This window comes from Petaurus breviceps, unplaced genomic scaffold, assembly GCF_028583685.1.
Source record: "Petaurus breviceps papuanus isolate PSGF00001 unplaced genomic scaffold, PetGlider_PUasm1.0 685, whole genome shotgun sequence".
Taxonomy (NCBI): Eukaryota; Metazoa; Chordata; class Mammalia; order Diprotodontia; family Petauridae; genus Petaurus; species Petaurus breviceps.
In genome coordinates this window covers 3383844-3404559 of record NW_027186455.1, presented here as the reverse complement: position 1 = coordinate 3404559, position 20716 = coordinate 3383844, and the positions used below count along the sequence as shown (strand labels likewise).

Here is a 20716-nt window from a genome sequence, read left to right as displayed (position 1 = left end):
AAAAAAATAAAAAAGGAAGAAGAGAAAAAAAATTCATTTAAATGGATATATTAAAAAAAAAATCTGACATGTCATATTCTACACCTGTGGACCCCTGTCTCTTTAAAGGAATGGGGATGTATCTTATCATATTTCCTCTTTGGGGCCAAGCTTGTGCTTTATAATTTTGAAGCATTCATTTTTGATTGTTTTGGGGTTATTTATGTTGTTGTGACCATTGTATATATTGTTTTCCTTTTCTTGACTATTCATCATTTAGTGAAAATCTTTCCATGCTTTTCTGTATTCACTTGATAAAAACCAAAACTATTAAGCTTAAAACTGTACTAAGACTTTTGGAATTTCCTGTGTAAGGGAAAATGCAGGTATTTATAAACAATTTTCTGGAGTAGATATCCTCAAGGTCACATTAAACTGAAGGATTTAGAGAATACAAATAACTTGGTTTACAGTTTTCTTGATTATATCAAGGCATTTGACATCTTAAAAGTTCTACATATCTTCCATGTATATCTTAACAGGATCATACAGTGTTTACAAGATCATACAGGATTCTTTGATTTAGGCATAGCAAAAGAAAACTGTTCAGTAATCCTCCAATTAATAGTATTTTAAGGTACAAAACACACCAAAGATTTTTGCTACTGTTGTGGAGGATATTTAGCACAGGGTTCATGTGGAAGGAGGGATAACATTGTACTGATTGTATTAAACCCCCAAATAGTCTCTTTGATGACATAAGCAAACACAGGAAAGAGTTTAGCCCAGCCCAAGAAAATTCAAGTAGATGAAGAATATCTATTACTCAGATTAAATATAATTGGATGAACAACCCATTGTTAGTCAAGTCATATATTTATCTCGGACAAATACTTCAGATGTATATATCATGACTGAATTGGAGAAAGAAATGTGGATTAAGTTACATTTTGGAATCTGTACAGTGTAATTTACTGGGTATATTACAGCCCATTTTTCAGTTCTCTATTCTCTAACAGAAAAAACTCATCCTTTTTAGCTTTTTATCATGAGCTTAAAAGTCATCAACAAAGTTGAACTTTTCCATATTATAAAGGACAGAAAAAGAGGATTTCATTTTGAATGATGAATCTGCTATATACAACTTGTTTTTTAAAGTATAAAAACTCCAACACGGGAGTATCGGTACTACCCTTCCTGTCTGTGTGCTCTTCTCAACTTCCTTCTTATTTATTTCCCTCCATTCTTCCCTCCCCTTTTCTGGAAGCATCTTCATGATCTATCTTCTGGTGTTGTTACTGGTCTTGGCTTTCAAAGTTTTCCTTTACATTATTGTCAGTGTATACATTTTCCTCCTGACTCTGCTTATCATAAAAGTCTTCACGGGGTTCATCAATGCTTTTAGTAATTTCTTAAGTAGCAATAATATTCTATTCGATCCACATTCCATAATTTGTTCAGTGATTTTCTCTTTTATTTTTTTTGTTTTTGTTTTATTTTTATTTTAACTTCTGATTTACATCATTCGTTTCCGCCAGATTTTGAGTTACAAATTTTCCCCCCGTTTTTCCCCCACCCATCCCCCCAAAACAGCAGTCCCACATGATATCCCCACCTCCAATCTGCTCTCTCCCATATTTTCTCCCATACCCGTTTCAACTTTTCCAGTGGATCTCTATGCCTCAGTGCCTGTATATCTTTTTTTTTCTTATTAACATGTAAGATGGTATTAATAATAGTATATATATATATACACACACACACACATATATATATATCTATATATATATATTTGAATATTTGATTTTAAAACTTTCAATTCCCTTCCCCCCCTGCCACCCACCCCCACTGGGGAGACAAACAGTTCAGTATAGGTTATACATGTGCGGCTAATGCAAAAAAGACTGACTATATTTCCCTCCCTCCTATCCCACCTCCCACTTGTTCTATTCTCTACTTTGATCCTGTCCCTTTTCAAAAGTGGGTGCTTCCAACTTCCTTCCCCCCTAGCCTGCCCTCCCTTTCATCATCCCCCCTCACATCCCCTTCCCCCCCTATTCTCCTGGAGGGTGAGATCCCCTATTTAGTGTGTATTTCCCTTCCTCCTCAAGCCAGATTCAATAGGAATAAATAAGGTTGACCCATTCCCTTTTGCCTTCCTATTCTTCCCCTCCATTGTAACCATTTTCCCTTGCCTCTTCTGTATGAGATAGTTTGCCCCACTCTGTCTCTCCCCATCTCCTCTCATTATATTCCTCTCACCTCTTAATTTCACCTTTTAAGTATCATCCCTTCCTGTTAAATTGGTCCCATGCCCTCTATGTATACCTGTAAACGTATATACACACATTCACATATGTATTCATATGCCCGCATACCCTTATATAAAGACATATATATATTTCTAATCCCTTCAACTACTGAGAAAAGTTTCATAAGTTACAATTATTGTTTTTCCATGTAGGAATGTTAATAGTTCAATTTTGGCCATGTGGCTCAGCGAGCAAGAGCACCGGCCCCAGTGCCGGGACGACCCGGTTCAAATCCGGGCCCAGACACTCAGCACCACACCCAGAAACAACAACTGGCCCTGCAACCCTGAGCAAGCCACTCAACCCCGATTGCTTAAAAAAAAAAATAGTTCAACTTTGATAAGCTCCTTATGATTTCTTTTCCCTGTTTACCTTCTCATGCTTCTCTTGCTTCTTCTATCTGAATGTCAGATTTTCTATTCAACTCTGGTGTTTTCAGCAAGAATGCTTGAAAGTCCTGTATTCCACTGAATGACCAAATTTTCCCCTGAAACATGATACTCAGTTTTGCTGGGTAGGTGACTCTTGGTTTTAATCCCAGCTCCCTTGACCTCCGGAATATCACATTCCAGGCCCTTCGATCCCTCAGTGTAGAAGCTGCCAGATCCTGGGTTATCCTGATTGTTTCCACAATATTCAAATTGTTTCTTCCTGACTGCTTGTAATATTCTCTCCTTAATTTGGGAATTCCGGAACCTGGCTATAATATTCCTAGGAGTTTTCTTTTTCAGGAGATGATTGGTGGATTCTTTCAACCTCTATTTTGCCCTCTCGTTCTAAAACATCAGGGCAGTTTTCTTTGAGAACTTCCTGGAGGATGCTTTCCAGGCTCTTACTTTGGTCATGGCTCTCAGGCAGTACAATAATTTTTAAATTATCTCTCCTGGATCTATTTTCCAGGTCAGTGGTTTTTCCCATGAGATAGTTCACATTGTCTTCTATTCTTTCATTTGTTTGGATCGGTTTAACAGCATCTTGATTTCTCATAAAGTCATTAGCTTCCATTTGCTCCAATCTAATTCTGAAGCAATGATTCTCCTCAGTGAGCTTTTGAGATTCTTTTTCCATCTGGCAAATTCGGCTTTTTAAGGCATTCTTCTCCTCATTGCCTTTTTGAGCCTCCTTTGCCATTTGAGTCAGTCTGTTTTTTAAGGTATTATTTTCTTCAGTCAGGCTGTTGACTCTCATTTCATAATTTTCTTGCATTGTTCTCATTTCTCTTCCCAATTTTTCCTCCATTTCTCTTATCTGCTTCTTAAGGTCCTCTATGGCCTGTAACCAGCTTGTATTTTCCTTTGAACCTTTTGGTGCAGGAGTTCTGACTTCACTGATTTCCTCCTGTTCCATGCCTTGCTCCTTCTTATCCCCCAAATAGGAGTGTAATGTTGGAATCTTCTGTCTGCTTTGTTTCCTTTGCCTGCTCATTTTGCCACTCAATGATTTGACTTTCGGGCTTTTTGCCACAGTAGGACTCTGCCACCAGACAGGGGAGTTTTCGTCCCAAACGTTGGGGTTTTCTCAGCTGCCGGAGGTATTAGATGGGTGCCCTCTCTGAGGTCTCCACACGCTCTGGCAAGCTGGACACACACCCCAGGACCTCCACCCTAGACTGCAATCCAGATCCAAGCAGGTTAAAGCAAGAGCGATTACTCCTCAGACTGGTGCTTGGTCCCCCTACACTCTGCAGGCCAGGAGCTGAAGCCACCATGTGGCGCTGGCAGGCTGTGCCGGCATCTCAGCGGTTTCTCGCCCTGGGGGTAAAAGCCAGCCACGCACTCCCACTTACTGGGTCCCAAAGTCCAGACTGCACTGGCCTCTCACCTTGTCCTTCGCATCTATGTATTGATAAATCTGGAAACGGCCACAGCTGCTGCTGATCTGGAGTCCCTCTGGCTGGCGGCTGGTCAGGCCCGCCCGGGGGGCTAAAGCCTCCGCAGCGTGGGGCTGGGCTCGGCTCCCAGAGCCTTGTGCTGGCCTATTCCTGCCAGCCTGTTCTCAGCGGGAGGTTAGCTTCTCTGTGTCATTTTGTGGGTTCTGCAGCTCCAAAGTTTGTTTAGAGTCCCCTTTTTACATGGATTGGGGAGGGTGGAAGCTGGAGCCGCGGGAAGGTCGTGCTTCTACTCCGCCATCTTGGCTCCGCCCAGTGATTTTCTCAATCGATGGATACCCTTATAATTTCCGGTTCTTCGCTATAACAAAAAATAGTGTTATAAGTATTTTTAGGCAAATAGGTTTTTTTCTTTCTGGTTTAGACTTCTTTGGGGTAGAAGTCCAGTTATCCCAAGCTATTCCCTAACATGGTAGAGAAGCCTAACCAAGATACTAACAGTAGTGTCAGAGTCAAAGAGTTTTATAGTTTAGTGATTTTTTAAACTATAACTATTTTAAACAAGCCTGCCTATCTTCTCTAACAGGTGTAATTTTCCTTTTTTATGGTCATTTTTGACAAATCTGTTGGAAAATCTGTCTATTTAAGCTCTAGTATATGAGTATATAGTATGAGTATATTTAAGCTCTAGTATATAAGCTCTAGTTAATGATGTAGCATCACATTTTCCAAAGAACCAAAATTTATTGATCTGAAGGACAATAGAGATATGATTAGTGGGCAAAATTAGGCTGTAGCATAGTAACGATGAAGACTTGAATACAAGAGATAGCTAGGATATAAGATGGGGTAAAGGCTCATAGAGAGGCCAAGAGATAACAGGTAAACAGCCAAAGTACTGCATTGATACTCAGTATTCTGAGCTGGGCCTGACTCTGGCTAGTTCCTTGGTAGTTTATGTTTGATATTGGAATGAAATGAGACACTCATAGGGCATTCAGTAGTTAACAAAAGGCTATTTATTTAGCCTTTGCAAGAGACTATTCAACAAATAAATGCATTGAGGACTAAGTTGATTTAGCTGGCCCAAGCTCCTCCCCTGCCTCTGAGTTGCCCATTGTGGTCCTCTATGCTAGTATCAGAATGTGCCTGGAGTTCCTCTTGGCTCTTTTGTACCACAATACAAGGATTAGATGTTAGCCTTCGTCTTTAGTTTTCTGAGCCAATCAAGTCTTGAGGATGGCTTTATTACCTTTTAAGAAAAACCTAGCCTAACTTGTAGTGCAGCTAGGTGCGAAGTGGATAGAGTGCCAGGCCTGGAGTCAGAAAGACTCATTTTCCTGAGTACAAATGTGACTTCAGATGCAAACTAGCTGTGTGACCCTGGGCAAGTCATTTAACCTTGTTTGTCTCACTTTCCTCATCTGTAAAATGAGCTGGAGAAGGAAACAGCAAAGCACTTCAATATCTCTGCCAACTAAACCCCAAATGGGGTCCACCATAACTATAAAATGACTGAAGCCTAAGTTTCATGGGGCAGGAGAAGTTGAGAGAGAAAGAGAAAAAAAGTGAGTTTAGGATATCTCTTCCATCACAATATGGATAGGAAAAAAAGGTAAAACTTCTGTGGAGAATTTATTAGAACATGCAGATGAGAGTTGAATAGGAGAAAGGTGCAAATTAGTTGTGAAATCATTAAGCCATTGAAATATAAATGTTAGAGACTAACAAAAGATTGATTTTTTTTTAAGTGACTGAAAAATGGGCTGTAATATACCCAGTAAATTACTGTTGGCTAAGGAAAGAATTATGGCAAAAAGGGAGATAGAACTACTTGTTGATAACTAACACTGGAAGATTATCTGGGACCACATAGGAGTTTATCAGTAGCTAGGAAATTTTTCATGAAAACTCAGTAACCAACTTGAACTAAAGTGAAATCTTCATTGCTTAAGAAGGTAACATTTCATCAGTATGGATAAATCTTCAGATGCAAATTAAAACTCTTCTCTTCCTAGTTAGTTTCATGAGTTGTCCCAAAACAGTTTATTACCTAATAGTTAACTTTCTGGTGATAGACTTGAAAAAAAAATCTATTCTGGATGTCTGAGTACAGTAAATTGTATTGTACATTGTCTTGTATTCAAAGCATTAAAAACATAAATATCAGCAAACATTAACATTTCAGTTTGCAAAAACCCAGAAAAGATTGTATATGCATCTATGATATGTGTTGAAAAATAAGTTTACATTAAATTTTATGCTGTATTTACCAAAATGCACTACTTGTCTTTGTACCCTACTACTCAGAGTATACCCAGATTGATATTGGACCTTCCAAACCGTTTTTCTCCAAACATAAGCCTGGATTGTCTTTCTTGCCAGTGAGTCAGCGGAGTATGGCCTTTAACTTTATTTATGACCATGGACAAGTCACTTTGCCTCTCTACTTATTTCCTTATCTGTAAAATGGGATAATACTTCAGTTGATTAACTCCTGTTTTTTTTTTTTTTTTGAGGAAAAACTTTGTAAACCTTGAAGTGATAAAGAAATTTGAATTGTAGTGGGGGAAAGTGAAGTGAAGTCATACTTACAGAGATATCCTAAGGGAACAATATGGAAATGTTGAATTTAAAAGTATCAGATAAAAGATTATCACATTTTTGGGGGGGAAGGGAACTTGAGAATTTTCTAGGACAACCTCTTCATTCTGTACATTTTTTGTTCAGATGGATGATCTTATCAATGATGGAGATGTTTTTTTCTAATTTTTAATAATCTCATAATTGACTCAGTGCCAAATGACTTGCCCATGGTCACTCAGTATGTTATCAAAGGCAGAACTTGAACTTACACAAATCTTCTGATGTTCAGTCACCTCTAGTCACTTTGTCATTCTTCTTTGATTTTTAGGCATACATATATTTTATATAGAGATGAAGAAATTACTTTAGTAACTTAGTCTTCTTGATGTTTTTTGTCCTCTCAAATTCTTTCTGTATGATAATCCTTTTAAAAATACTACTTTAATTAGTGTTCCTCTGCTAAAAACCAATGATTACCAGGTTTGTACTGTATTGTCAAAATTCTTGCTTCCTGCCTTTTAGGATTTTCCATAATCTGTCCTTATCCTACTTGTTCAGCCTCATTTACTTAGAAGTCAATATTCTCTGACAATTTTCCACTCTAGTCAGTCTGTCTTCTTCATTGTCCCACATCGTATATTCCTTTATCTCTGCCTTTGTTGCTAATGTTCCTTTTTAACCTGGATTACTTACTCATCCTTTATGGTCAGGCTTAGTTTTTAATCTCTTACAGGAAGACTTAACATAACTTTGCTTATGGTGATTTTTCTGTTCTCTGCATTACACTGTCAAACAGTTTTACACTTAATTATAAATAGTCTTATATGGCTTGCTAATTTATTTAATGTTCATTAGTTTTGTCTTCTGAGCTGGACAGTTCACAAAGTTCTTGTGGGCAGGAACTATTTCATATTTATTTTTTATTACCCACAGTGTATAACACAGTATTGATGCTGATAGTTGGTACTTAATAAATACCTGTAGGTAAGTGCTGGTAGTGGCTTAACTTTACAGGAGGAGACCCCAGTTAGGATGCTGTGATCTCTCTTGACTTCCAAGGTAAATATAAGCAGTGGATATATAAGGGACCTCGTTGAAACTAAAATTAGAGCAAGCAGTATGTTCTTGTTTTTGTAATCTTTTTTTTTTATATTCCTGATGGTGAGTGGTGTTGTGTAGCCTGACATGTTGTACATTCTCTCTAGGCTTTTCAGTTCATATGTTTAAAAAAAAAAAGTACTATCAGTTGTAAACACTCTGAAATTTTTAGACAGTAGCCTGGTTCTAGCTCCTTTCCACTGGTTGCCCCTTCCTTGAGAGCCAGGACAAGTATATTGGCAGTCACTAAATTTGGCAAACTTAGAGGATTCTGTATAAAAGCCATTCTTTTGTTTTGCCTCTCAACACTCCCTTTTCCCTTAGCAGGTGTGGGGGGAACAGTTTAGGAAGAGCTACTACCAGTATACCTATGGAGGAAAATAATAGTAGAAATAGCACTGCCAAGACTTTTAGCTCCTGTGGTGAACACCAGCTGTACTGCTACCATGTTTCCCCGATAATAAGACACTGTCTTATTATTTTTTGGGGACAGAAAAACACCAGAGGGCTTATTTTCAGGGGAGGGCTTATTTTAATGAACATTGACAGCAATTTTAATAAACAGGTAAATGTGAACAAAAAAATGCACTTTTATTCAATAAGCAAATCACTGGGGAAGAACAGGATGACGCACTCACTGCTGCAGCTCTGATTGGATGCGTTTCACTGTGGGGGGGGAGACGGTGCATACAGAGGGTACCGTAATGTAGCGTGTAGCGCAGGGGATCACCTTCACTACAGTAGCAATCTCAATAGGGCTTATTTTCGGGGGAGGGCTTATTTTAGAGGAATCTTACACAGTAAGGGGAGGGCTGAATTTTCGGGATAGGTCTTATTATCGGGGAAACACGGTATTTATTGCTGGCATTCCACATAGGTATGGGGAAAGCAGAGTCAGGAATCTTTTGTCTCCTGTTTGGGCACCTCCCACTAACTCCAAGATTAGGAGCAGGGTGATGGAGAGAGGAGCTAAATCTTGAAACATCTGTAATGAGGATACTTTAGATACCTGGGCATGGGGGTCAGGTGCAGGCTTGGGACCAGACAACTTCCAGTTAGGGGGTTTTGTCATACTCTTTATCCAGGCATGATGGATTTAACATTTTGACTCCTAACCATGGTGTAATTCATATCACATAAATTTCCATTCTGTTTTGATCCTTTGCTCTTATATTTAGGCCCTTATGAAAATCAGAAGAAGGGGAAATGGGTGAAGGGATTATGGGAACAGCAGTGTTTCTTGTCTTGTCCCTCAGTGTTCTATATTTTCCCATTCCCTAAGGTGTTGTGATAGTATTCTCCCATTATACACAGCTTATGTTGCTGGGTAGGCACTACTTCCCATTGCCTTTGCTTGTCTGTTGTGGGTCCTGGTCCTTGGACTAGGCCTCACCCATCATGGTGTAAAGAGGCAGAGATGTCTGGAGTCATACTTGTGTGTGGACAGGGATGGTGGTGAAGATGGGATGGAAGGGAGAAAGGTATTAGATTCTCTCCTTAAAAGCTTCTCATTCTTAGCTCCTAGACCAACCATGGGCTAACTTAGTTAAAATAGGAAGCTGCCATATCATTCATAGGAGTGAACTCTTATCGTCTCTCAGGTTGGTGTCTTGGGCTTCCTATTTCTTCCCTCCCCTGTTCTTTCCCCCTAACTAAAGGAATCGTCCTATCTTTCACCTGAGATGCAGAAATTAGTAGAGTGTGGTCCTGCTTCTTCCCACTCCCTACTCCCCTTAAGTTCCCCCAGTGCATGTGCCAGGCTTTTTCTTGGCCTTCTGTGACCATTTGAGTACCCACTATGTGTAATGTACTGTGTTAGACTTAGTTGTTGTTCAGTCCTTTTCAGTCACATCCTACTATTTGTGACCCCATTTGGGGTTTTCTTGGCAAAGATATTGGAGTGATTTGCCATTTCTTCTTCATCTCATTTTACAGATGTGGAAACTTAAGCAAACAGGGTTAAATGTGACTTGCCCAGGGTCAGATAGCTAGTAAATTTCGGAGGCTAGATTTCAACTTAGGAAGATGAATCTTCTTGATTCCAAGCCCAGCACTCTGTTCACTGCACTACCTAGACTTAATAGTACACCGATGTAACTGATGTCAAGAAGGGAATGCTATCTCTGTTTTGTTGGCTAAAATATTATCTTAGTCATGACTCTAAATAATAGTGCTATCAATAAACTTGTACCAAGAAGAAGGAAAACTATTAATTTTGAAGTTCAGCAAACCGTAATAATGCCTTCTGGTCTGTAATGCTTTTGCAGGTGCTGAGAAGTTCCCTTTAGAATTGTACAACATCTCTGTTTATTCCATCATTCTCCTGTAATTTAACCTGTGGGTATCCTGTGTGGGTCTTTCAGACTCAACAAACTTCTGACATTTTATTGCTGAATTAGGAGTCATCTTTCTCTCATTCTTCTCTTCCCCTTCTCCTGCCAATTAAATTAGTTGCCAAATCTTGCTCATTTTATTTCAGTATCTCTAAAATCTTTCTTTGTTCATATAGCCATTATCTTAGTTCAGACTCTTATCACCTCTTACCAGATCTGCTGTTATCCTAAAGTGCTTCCAGGTTATCCTCTTCTATTTCTCTGCCTTCTACACAGATTCCAGGATAATCTTCCCAAGGCACAGATCTGGCTATATTTCTCATGTTCTTAAAAATCTTCGATGACTTTCTCCATTGCCTGTGGTAGTGGTCCTGGGAGCCCTGCAATATTAAATCACTTGCCCAGAGCCATATGGCCAGTATGTGTTAAAGGTGGACATTGTGAACTTAGGTTTTTTGACTGAAGTTCTATCTGATTCTCTGTGTTGCCTCCTTGTAAAACTCAATCATATTATTTTAAAAAATGTATTAGTGAGCTATTCATTTATAAAATTTGTTCCTTCTCAAACACTGTCACTTTAGTAAGAATGTATGCTCCTGGAGAGCAGGGACTGTTTTTGTATTCCTAGTGCCCTGGCATATAATAGGAGCCTAATCAGTGTTGGTTGACATTAGCTCCAGTGCCTGTCACCATACATTGCATTATTCTTTGATTACATAGGAGTTACAAAAGAAAATTATTTGAATATCAAAAGATTAAGATGAAGTAATTGAATATTTTCATAACAACAATCCTCTTTTATGACCTTAGTCTAACTTTGAAGTATAGGATATGTCCTGTTGTGACATCATATAATTTTGTTGGAAAAATGCCTTCCAGAAATCAACTTGATTTATTCTTCTAAGAATTAACTTATTGTCATGTCCCAAATTTTGTAAAAATAAGATAAAATACTACTTTTGATAATTTTTAGTTTTAAGATTTCAAGATGGTGAAGAAAAAAATCTTTGATTAGAGTTATTTACTTTGAAATGTTAGTCCCTAGTTTAAATTGATTCACTTTCCAAATATTCTTTTTCCTGTACCTCTGAGGAACCTCTGATGTTCCAAAAATATCCTTCGTCAGATAGTTTTCTAGACATGGTTGTTTATTAGTGTTTATTGTAAGTAGCAATTGGGGCTACTACAAAGGAACTTCTTTTCAGTTTCTTTTGCTGAATAGAACATGCAGCCTCCTAAGACTCCTCCCTGCACAGAGTTAAGAGTTATATGTTCTGGTTAAATTCAGGGCCATGTCTACATTTCTACACATTTACCAACAGTTGTAGCTGTTAGGTACCACAGCAATACACATAGAATTTATTAGAACAAGGAGAACATGGCTAACACTTGTTCACTAGCATGCATTTAGTCAGGTTTGGGATGCTAGAATTTGCTCACTAGAACTAAGCGGACTAGCCAAGAATCTCATTAATTCCCATAGCTCCCTAGCCATCTGAGCTAACTAGATTTGTGAGATTTCCTAATTTGACAGTGACAAACATATCTTAGAAATCCTCATTGATTAGAATAAGCTTATAGGCTTTTAACTATTTTTTTCACTTTAATTTCCTGTATGTTGAAGCAGTATTTTTCTGAGTCTTAATAGAATTCCATTTAAAATCTGAAATCAAAAACTAAGTGCTTTAAAAGGCCTTTAAAAATAATTTTATGCTTTGAAGTTTTTTTTTTTCCCCAGCTTAATAGTCCACATGTTTAAACAGGCAGTTCAGGATGTTTGGGAAATAATTATCTGTTGAAAGACATGTTTATGAACATGGCTTTACTTCCCCACAATTTTAATGTTCCTCCTGGGGGTTATAAATTGTGAGTATAATAGACTTTTGAAAACCACACCATATGATGCTTCTTGCTTACCTGAACTCTTGAGTGCTACAGTGTAACTTGCTGTTATTTCTAAAAGTTTCATTTCTGGACTATAAGAAATACAGTGCATGTGTGACAAGTTGACCTGTCTTCTACTAACTTATTTATAGTTTTGACAGGATAAAGCTCTGTGTGTGTATACACATACATACACATACCTGTATGCGCACACACACACATATATATGTATAGAAGGTAGAAAAATATAGTTCCACTTTTAAATCATGATGTCAAGCCTATGCCATTACTTGCTCTTTTTTGGAAAATACTAGAAACCATGTTGTATAGGCAAGGAAGAGAGAGTAATTTCTAGTATAGGCTAGGATGACGGAATAATTTCTTTTATATTTATTTTGATATAGGTCTTCTTCCTCTAGGCTATACGTTGCTTGAGGACAGTTCCAGGTCCATTTACCTTTGTATTTTCTCCAGTGCTTGAGGGAATGAGTGTTAGAAGAATATGGGACATTCATGGAATAAGAAAAGAATTTCTAAGTGGAATTATTTCTTACTTAGGCTATATTTTATTCCCTAAACTGTTCTTAATTATTAATTCTATCAATAAATTCTGATGGTTTTTAGTAGTAAAAGGCATTCAGCTCATAGCATGAACTTGGAATTTGCTTTACCCATTTCTTAAGGAATACAGGTAGACTAATCATTCAGCATCATCTAAAAGTAGCTTTGTGGATAGATTTTTTTATTCTGCCTCTTTTTGAAAATGAAAAGTGACCTAAAATTTGAAATAATTTTGTTTTTTCTTATTCTAGATTAACTGCTGAAGTACTGATCGAGTTCTGCGTTTCTTCAATGAGGAACTACAGGCTCATCTTCTGCCATAATCTCAAACAGCCATAAATGACAAAAGAATGCTTGCTCAGTGAGGGTAGCTGGTGCAGAAACCATTTTTTAAACTTAGGTGTTTAAGTACTCAAAGGTAAGTTTTCTAAAATGACAAATAATCCTCTCCTAAAAAGAGACTTTCTATAGTTTTTGGTGAATTGACTAATAACATAGAATCCATTTTGCTTGAGTCCTTTTTCCTAACTGATATATAAATATGCACACACATAGATGTGCACACACACATACTCACAAGTATGGCAACTATATATAATGTAGTAGCCTATATATTTACTTGCCTAGGAGTACCCACAGTTTTTAACCTTTGTGACAGGAACTGTTCCCTTGAACTTAATTTCACTGTTCCCAAGACTTGCTAGATTCACTCTAATGTTCCAGCCCTTTATGTTTGCATATTCTTGATGGACCTCTAAAAGCATATTCTTTATTTGAAAATATTTGTTATGTTTATTAATAAGTCCTTCTTAAAGAAATTTTTGTGCAGTATGATTTTATTACAAGTGATAACTTCTTATGAAGATCCACAAATGAAGTGTAGTTGAAAGGGGAAAAAAGAGGGAATTTTATTTTTAAAGTTTTGTTTTTTACTTTGAACTTAAAACACCAAATAAAACAAGCACTTTCTTATATGTATACAAGAGAACAGAAAAAGAAGATTGTACATTAAACTACAAAATTTTATTATGTACAACTTTTCAGCATGTAACTTTCAAAGCTGTCCTATTTGTCTGTAATTCTGATCTCCTTTGTGCATTTAAAAAATGTTTTATTAAATTCCTTATCCTCTTCTTTTTTGGTGGGAGGGTGATTAACCCTTTCAGTTAGCCCTTTCTCTCTCCTCTCTCCTTAATCAGAAAAAAGAAGCAAAAACTCTTTCAGTAAATAAGCAAAACAAACTTCCATGTTGACCACGTCTGAAAATGTATGTGTCATTCTACAACTACAATTCCATCATCTCTTCACCAAAAGGGGTGAGAGACATGCTTATCTGTCTTATGGGGTCATGATTTCTTATTTCATTGACCAGAGTTCTTAAGTCTTTCAAAGTTGTTTCTCTTTACACTGTTGAAATAATTATATTAATTGTTCTCCTAGTTCTGCTTTACTTCATTCTCTCATTCATCAAAGTTTTCCCAGGTTTCTTTGAAACCTTCCCTTTCCTTTTATGGTACAATAATATCATGTCTGTGAAATTTGGACAGTCAGCATCATGCCAGAAAACTGAAGTGATTTTACTTGAATTGTCTTAGGAAGATTCTGAGTATTACCTGGCAAGATAAGGTACTGGACACTGTCCTTTCTTAAGTTAAACTGCCAAGCATTCAAATAATGCTGCTGAGAGTGCAACTCTGATGGATCTGATTGTATAATCTAAATGCCAAACACATGCTTACCTAAAAGACTCTTTTAAAGAGTACTTATGTGAGGAAAGTGCTCACACAGTGGTCAAGAAGTACACATAAGGACACTCTCAAGGTCTCTCTGAAGAACTTGAGTATTGATTGTTAGATGTGGGTGATGCTGGCACAGGACTGCCCAGCATGGTGTGCCTGTATCAAAGAAGATGAGTAAAGTAGAATCTTGGTAGCACAAAAGAAATGTGAACTGTGCAAATTCAGAGACATCTCCTTTCTAAATGGATCCTTCCAAACTCATATTGGACTGATCAATCACAGCTGAATATACTGTACCTTGATATATGTAGTATACTATGTACTTGCATATGCACAATAGGAGACTTAGAAAAATTCCAGTTTAAACTTAAAAGTTGGATGGATACCTGTCTTCTGTGATCATGTATGAATTACATGAATTGGAGAAGGCAATATGAAACATTGCTTCCCTCTGTTATTTTTGTAGTAGATCCAATCATAAGAGCTCAGAAAAAAGGCTTGATCTTTGAACTTAAACTTGTATATTCCCTTTAAAAGGAAATATAAATAAAATTTTTGGTAGTGGAAATGGAGGGATACTGTTTCTCTGAAATCTGACTTTAAAAGACAAAAATTCTACCTTTTATAGAAACATAGTTATTGACTTTGTGTCATACAGAAATATTTAATAGTTCAGTATTTGAATAGATACATGATCTTATTGATGTGGGTATTCCCTTCATCCATGCACATTGCAACCCATACAAGTTTTCTCATTTTGGGCAATTGTTATTCATCCTCCTTCTGAAATATTCCATAAGTATGTACTCAATACACTTGTGACTTTCCCCTAAATCTTTTTGTTCTCTAGGTACTGGTGCAAATACTTGGATGATTTTTTTTTTTTTATCACTCATTGCATGGTTGTCTCACCTCCTTTTTTTATCATACATCCCCTGGATGTTATTTCTTACCACATTTGGGTGGTAAGTACACTTGGGATTGTAAGTGCAAGTTTTTTTTTTTTTTTTTTTGGTAATATGCTGTGACCTGTCCTATGCCTTCTTTTTTTGTTTGTTTGTTTAAATGACTTCCCCAGGGTCACACAACTAACAGGTGTCATGTGTCTGAGGTCAGATTTGAACTCAGGTCCTCCTGACTCTAGGGCCACTGCTGTCCTATGTCTTCATTGCTTTTTGAGTTGTCTATAGTTTTCCGTCTTCAAAGCTCAATCAGCAAGGCACCCTGAGTGGGAGATAAGAAGTGGTATGTGCTGGGCGAGTGTAACTACAACTATGTTGAACACCAGCTTCCTATGTTGAACCCTGAGCTTCAGAGCCCTGGGGCTACTGGTACTATTCAGATTATTGGCTCTGCTTCCAACCTAGCCCCTATAGCCATAATCCCAGGGAACAGCCTCTGTAGAAAAGGTGTCAGCCAACTCAACAAATTGCTATCCACAGGGTAGGCAAGGCATCTCAGCTTCAGAGTGTCTACTGGGGCTGCATATGCTTGCCCAAACCATTGTCATCACCTCAGTGACCCCCTTTACTCAGACCTGGAGATAGCCCAGGAAAGATCCTAGGGAATAGTAACAGTCTTCTTTCTCACCTGATCTGCTTCCAGTCCAGTGCCCTCAGTCAACATCTACAGAATCAACTCTTGTGGAGGTGCAACCTGGCCCTACTTCTGCAGGTGCTGTAATGTTTTCCTCTTTACAACTAAAGACCTGGAAAAGAAAGTTCTTGCTACCAAAGTCCCTCATACTCTCAGTTTGGCATCAGACATGGATATGGGGCTTGTATATGAAACCTTGTTTTCTCAATGCAAGCATTCTATGTATATGGATTGTTCAGGGAGCAGTAGCAGCTCTGATGTGAGCCCTTTTCAGGGGTGCTTATCCATTTTTGATGTCCAGTTGTCGTTTAACTCTTTTATCTGTGACTCCAAGAAACTGTAGCATGTACAGAGTCTGCATTCTGGTAAAATCATCTTTGCAGATGGGCTAAACCAGTTTGAGTGTAACCAACAGGTTTTAAACCCATCTGTGAGTTAGGGTGTCTGCTCTAGGCATATGAGGACCTTTCCAGAGGAATGGGTAGATGAGAACAATTTGTTCCAACAGCTGTGAAAGTGACTGAAGCAGGCATTGTAGAGCGATTAAAGCTTGATCAGACATCAAAATGCCAAGGCTATCCACTCTGTCCTGGGCCATAGCCAGTAATCCTGATTTTTGTCTTACCACTGGACATTGATGACTCTGGAAGAGAGAGTGAGGCTAATGACTGTGCACTTCTGTCTCACAAATTCAATTGATGCACAAGTCAATCACCCGTAATGTCATTGGTCCTCTTCAGAAATGAAAGAGAAACAAGAACAAAGAATGCAAGGTCTTTGAGAACAGGGACTCCTCTTTCTATTTGTATCCCTAGCATTCAGCAAAATACTTTGCACATGATAAGCACTTCATATTTTGAGCTTTTTTTTAGTTATTGGGGTGTTGCATAATTCATAACTATGCAACATCACTAGAATATTGGAATTCAAAAGATGACTTTTTATGTTAAGTAAAATTGGAGATCATTGAAATAATTTTGTAATTTCCTAAAATTTCTAGTTTTTTCCCAAATAACTCACTCTTGTCTTTTTGATCCTGGGCTAAGTTCATTGTCCATTTTTCTGTCTAAGAAATAGTAATAGAATGACTCAGTGCATTATCTATCCAATTGTATGACATCATCCAAATAGTAGGCAATTTTTATCCATTTTCTTTTTCCTGTGTGAATTGACAGCTAAGCTCTTTGAGTGGCTGTGGATCTAATTAAGAAGGCCCTGCAATGTAATGGAACTTGATGTAGTCATTACTGTATTATCTACGAATAGAAGGATCTAGGTCCCATGCCATTTATAGGGAATCCTTTTTCTTTTTGGACTCTGAGTAGGACAGTTTCCAATAGCATTGGCAATAACTTAGGCATTTTTTACTTGCTTGACCTTGATAATCAGAATATCATCTGCTGTTGCTTCCATCAAGGAAACTTTTGTATCATTTAAGATTTGTATTGCTGTCACAGGGTTTTGTTTTGTTTCATTTTGTAATGAACAGATATGGTGGAATTTTGTATTTCTAGAAGTTTGGATAAATGCGGTGGTTGTATGGTATACTAATAAAAATAGCTTGTGAAAGCCTTTCCATTTTTTCATGTTTTTGTCGGTGATAATCTTGATTCGTGGAAAGGTCAGTATCATAAAAATATAGATGTGAAAAATTACATCTGTGGGTCAGTGGTTGCTAATATCTTACTGACTGACCTTTTCTGGCACTAAATCCTCTGCTCATCTGTGAGTATATTAATTTGGCATTAGATTAAAACCTCTCTATTAACGTTTGTTAATGGTCTCATAGTATCCTTGGCCTCCTTTCTATCATCATCACTGTTGTCATCATCATGATAGAACCAGGCTATTTAGGACCAACGGTCCTTTTGTATTTTCTTTGTTTCATGATTTTAGTAGGCAAAAAATTGTCACGTAGGGCCTATCTTACTGGTAACAAGCCTCTTTACTGAGTAATTCTTGGTTCTCCTGTAGAAGTAGTGAGACCAGAATATTGTTTCTAGCTGTAGAATGGAGACAATCATCTGGATCTTTCTGTGTTATGTTAGGCCATGTGAAGGCATATAATTTGATCATTAAGTCTAGTTCTGTCTATCAAGGTCCAGTAATCTAGTTTATTTAGTCATAGTTCATGAATAAGCTTGGGAAAGACTAGTTTAACCTCTAAGGGGCAAATTCTTTGTCTCAGGTTGCTTCCTAAAATCTGTAGTAGACAATGGTACTAAATTTCAGAATCTTGGTCTACTAAGTATTCTAGGTGTTTTGATTCCCCAAACTCATGAGACAGTAAAACAGAATCCATAATAGCAGAATACTTTGGATAATTGTACTGAAATTTAACTAGTGAGCATAGAGGATGTTTCTTTTCATGAGTCAGAAATTTGGGAATTAACTTGGGTCCATAAGAGCACATTCAGATATAAGCCGTCTCTGGTGTCTGTTTAGTCATATTGCTACCTGCTAATCATTGTAGTCTTTTTTTTGTCTTTCATTTGACAGAAAAGACAGCTTTGATTTCTGGCTGCAAAAAGATATGAGGAAGAGCTCCTCCCCTTCCTTGAGTAACTGCAACTCCGTACTTGCTAACAAAATATTTGGGATCCCACTTGATGAGCTGCAGCAGGGAGGACATCCAGACAATGAGGTTCCGTTCATAGTCCGCCACGTTGTGGACTATATTGAGGAACATGGTATATATTTCCTTTCTCTTTAAGGGGCTGCTCTAGGTGTTCTCTGGCCTCCGCGCGATCTGAGCCACGGAGCCGCTTTCCGTTGGCCTCTCAGACGCGGGAGGAAGGAGAGGAGAGAGCTTGGTTTGGTGGCCGAGCTTACGCTTCTTCGAAAGGATGACCAAGTTAAAGCGATGATCAGGGAACCTAGAGTGCTTTGGTAGAGATAGGAGCATCTTTATTGGAGGGGGGTGATAAAGGGAGGGGATATAGGGCGCAGAAACCACATTCAGGTGCACAGTGAGCTGGACGGTATGAGCCCAGGGTTGTTGAACATTAATGAAAACTTGAAACATTTGGAGGTTATGTATCTTTATTTGCTTTAAAATGTAGCTTTGAAATTTTTTCCTTTCTTGTACTAATACAGGAGGTCTGGAGCAAGAAGGACTTTTTCAAGTCAATGGAAATGCTGAGACGGTGGAGTGGCTTAGGCAGAGATATGACAATGGAGAAGATGTGGATCTGGTTAAGGAAGCAGATGTTCCCTCAGCTATTAGTCTTCTTAGGTTTTTCCTTCAAGAACTTCCAGAGCCTGTCATCCCTGGTAGCTTGCATATTCACTTGATGCAACTTTCTCAAGGTAACATGCATGATAGATGACCAAGATCCAGTTACTAAGTACCATTATTTATCACATTTTTGAAGGGAACATCTTGAGTTAAGTGGTCATTATAGGAGTATGATTAATTTTTCTTCTTTATGGACTTTTCTTGAAGTCACTGTGGCTCTAGTGTAAGGGCCAGTAGAACACAGTTGTTTTCATGAATGATCTTGATAGGCTTCAGGTATAGGATAAGAAGAAGAAAAAAGGAAAGCATAAAGTGCGAGAGTGAAGGTAGAGTGATGTAGAGGATGTTGAGGTGTGACAGTATAACCAACAGTTATCTTCAGGTGCCAATTAGTGGTGCCACTTACAGGCTTCCTACTCCATCCAGCAGAACACAGAAATAGAGTATTTCATGATAATTCCTGGATACCATCCAGAAGGCTATGAAACAGCAATCTAAAGGAAAATCAAGCAAATCTAAAATAAATTTTTATTTTTTGGATAGCTTTTCACATGGGAATATGAAAGTAGAGGATTTGAGAGGGGGTAAATTTGTTTTCATAGTATATTGGGATTGATTTGTGATAGTTTATGGGAGTGATTGTATAGTTGTAGTCCACTGGACAAATTTCTTCTAAGACTCCTGTGTTTTATCAGTAACTCCTAAAAAAAAAATGGAGAAATTCTGAGTACTCAATATAATATTTATATTGCGGTATTCCAGCTATTCCATTCATGTCTATACCTGGGCAGGGTAGCAGTGGGTTAAAAAATACGTGCATATACATGAATCATTAAACAGATTTTAAATTAAGCACTTTATATGTACTAAACACCAAAGAAGCACAGACAAAAGTGAAAATGGCTCCAGGACTTTATAGCCTAGTTGGGTAGAGACAACAGATACATAAATAGTTAGTATATACAAAAGAAATACCAAGTTAGCTACAAGTTGATTTTGGGAAGAGGGCACCAGTATAAGAAGTGATCAAGAGAAAACAATGTAGGAAAATGAGTTGAACTCTGGAAAATCTAGATTCTTGAAGCAACCTTTAATAATATTCAATAACTTTATTTGGAAGTAGAAAGAGTATCAGTTTTTATCTGTCCTTTGGAATCTCTGGTTTATGTTTAGAGACCAGTGAAGATAAATTGTGTCTATCTTTTGTCTCATACATTCTGATGACAGCTCAACTCAGCTTAATGTTGTGAAATCAGCAAAATACAGTATTCTCTATTGTACTTCTTCAGTTGTTTAATGGATTTCAAAATGAATCTTCATTGCTAGTTTTATTTTTATGACCCTTTATTGTCTTTTTTCATGCTTTTCTGATAGTAATGATATTAAAAAAAGTTTCTAGATCTTTTTTGTTTCTGGTATTTTTTCATATGTGTATTAATGTAAATATGCTTGCATATTTTGAGTTATATAAAATTTACTACAGATCCCCTAGGGGAAAAATTTATTCTTGAGCCATCTAGATCCCTATTAATATTCTATTTTTATGATGAGTTGGTGTGTGC

General features: G+C 37.6%; 1 protein-coding gene across 2 annotated transcripts in view; it reads left to right on the top strand.

The window, feature by feature from the left end:
* Nucleotides 1-20716, top strand: part of FAM13B (family with sequence similarity 13 member B) — a 107253-nt gene that overhangs the window by 12304 nt on the left and 74233 nt on the right. For both annotated transcript variants that reach the window (XM_069104274.1, XM_069104273.1), the window contains exons 2-4: nucleotides 12833-12999; nucleotides 18416-18606; nucleotides 19013-19225. In XM_069104274.1, the coding sequence (XP_068960375.1) occupies nucleotides 18450-18606; nucleotides 19013-19225 (370 nt within the window). In that variant the 5' untranslated portion in view covers nucleotides 12833-12999; nucleotides 18416-18449. The remainder of the gene's footprint in view (nucleotides 1-12832; nucleotides 13000-18415; nucleotides 18607-19012; nucleotides 19226-20716) is intronic.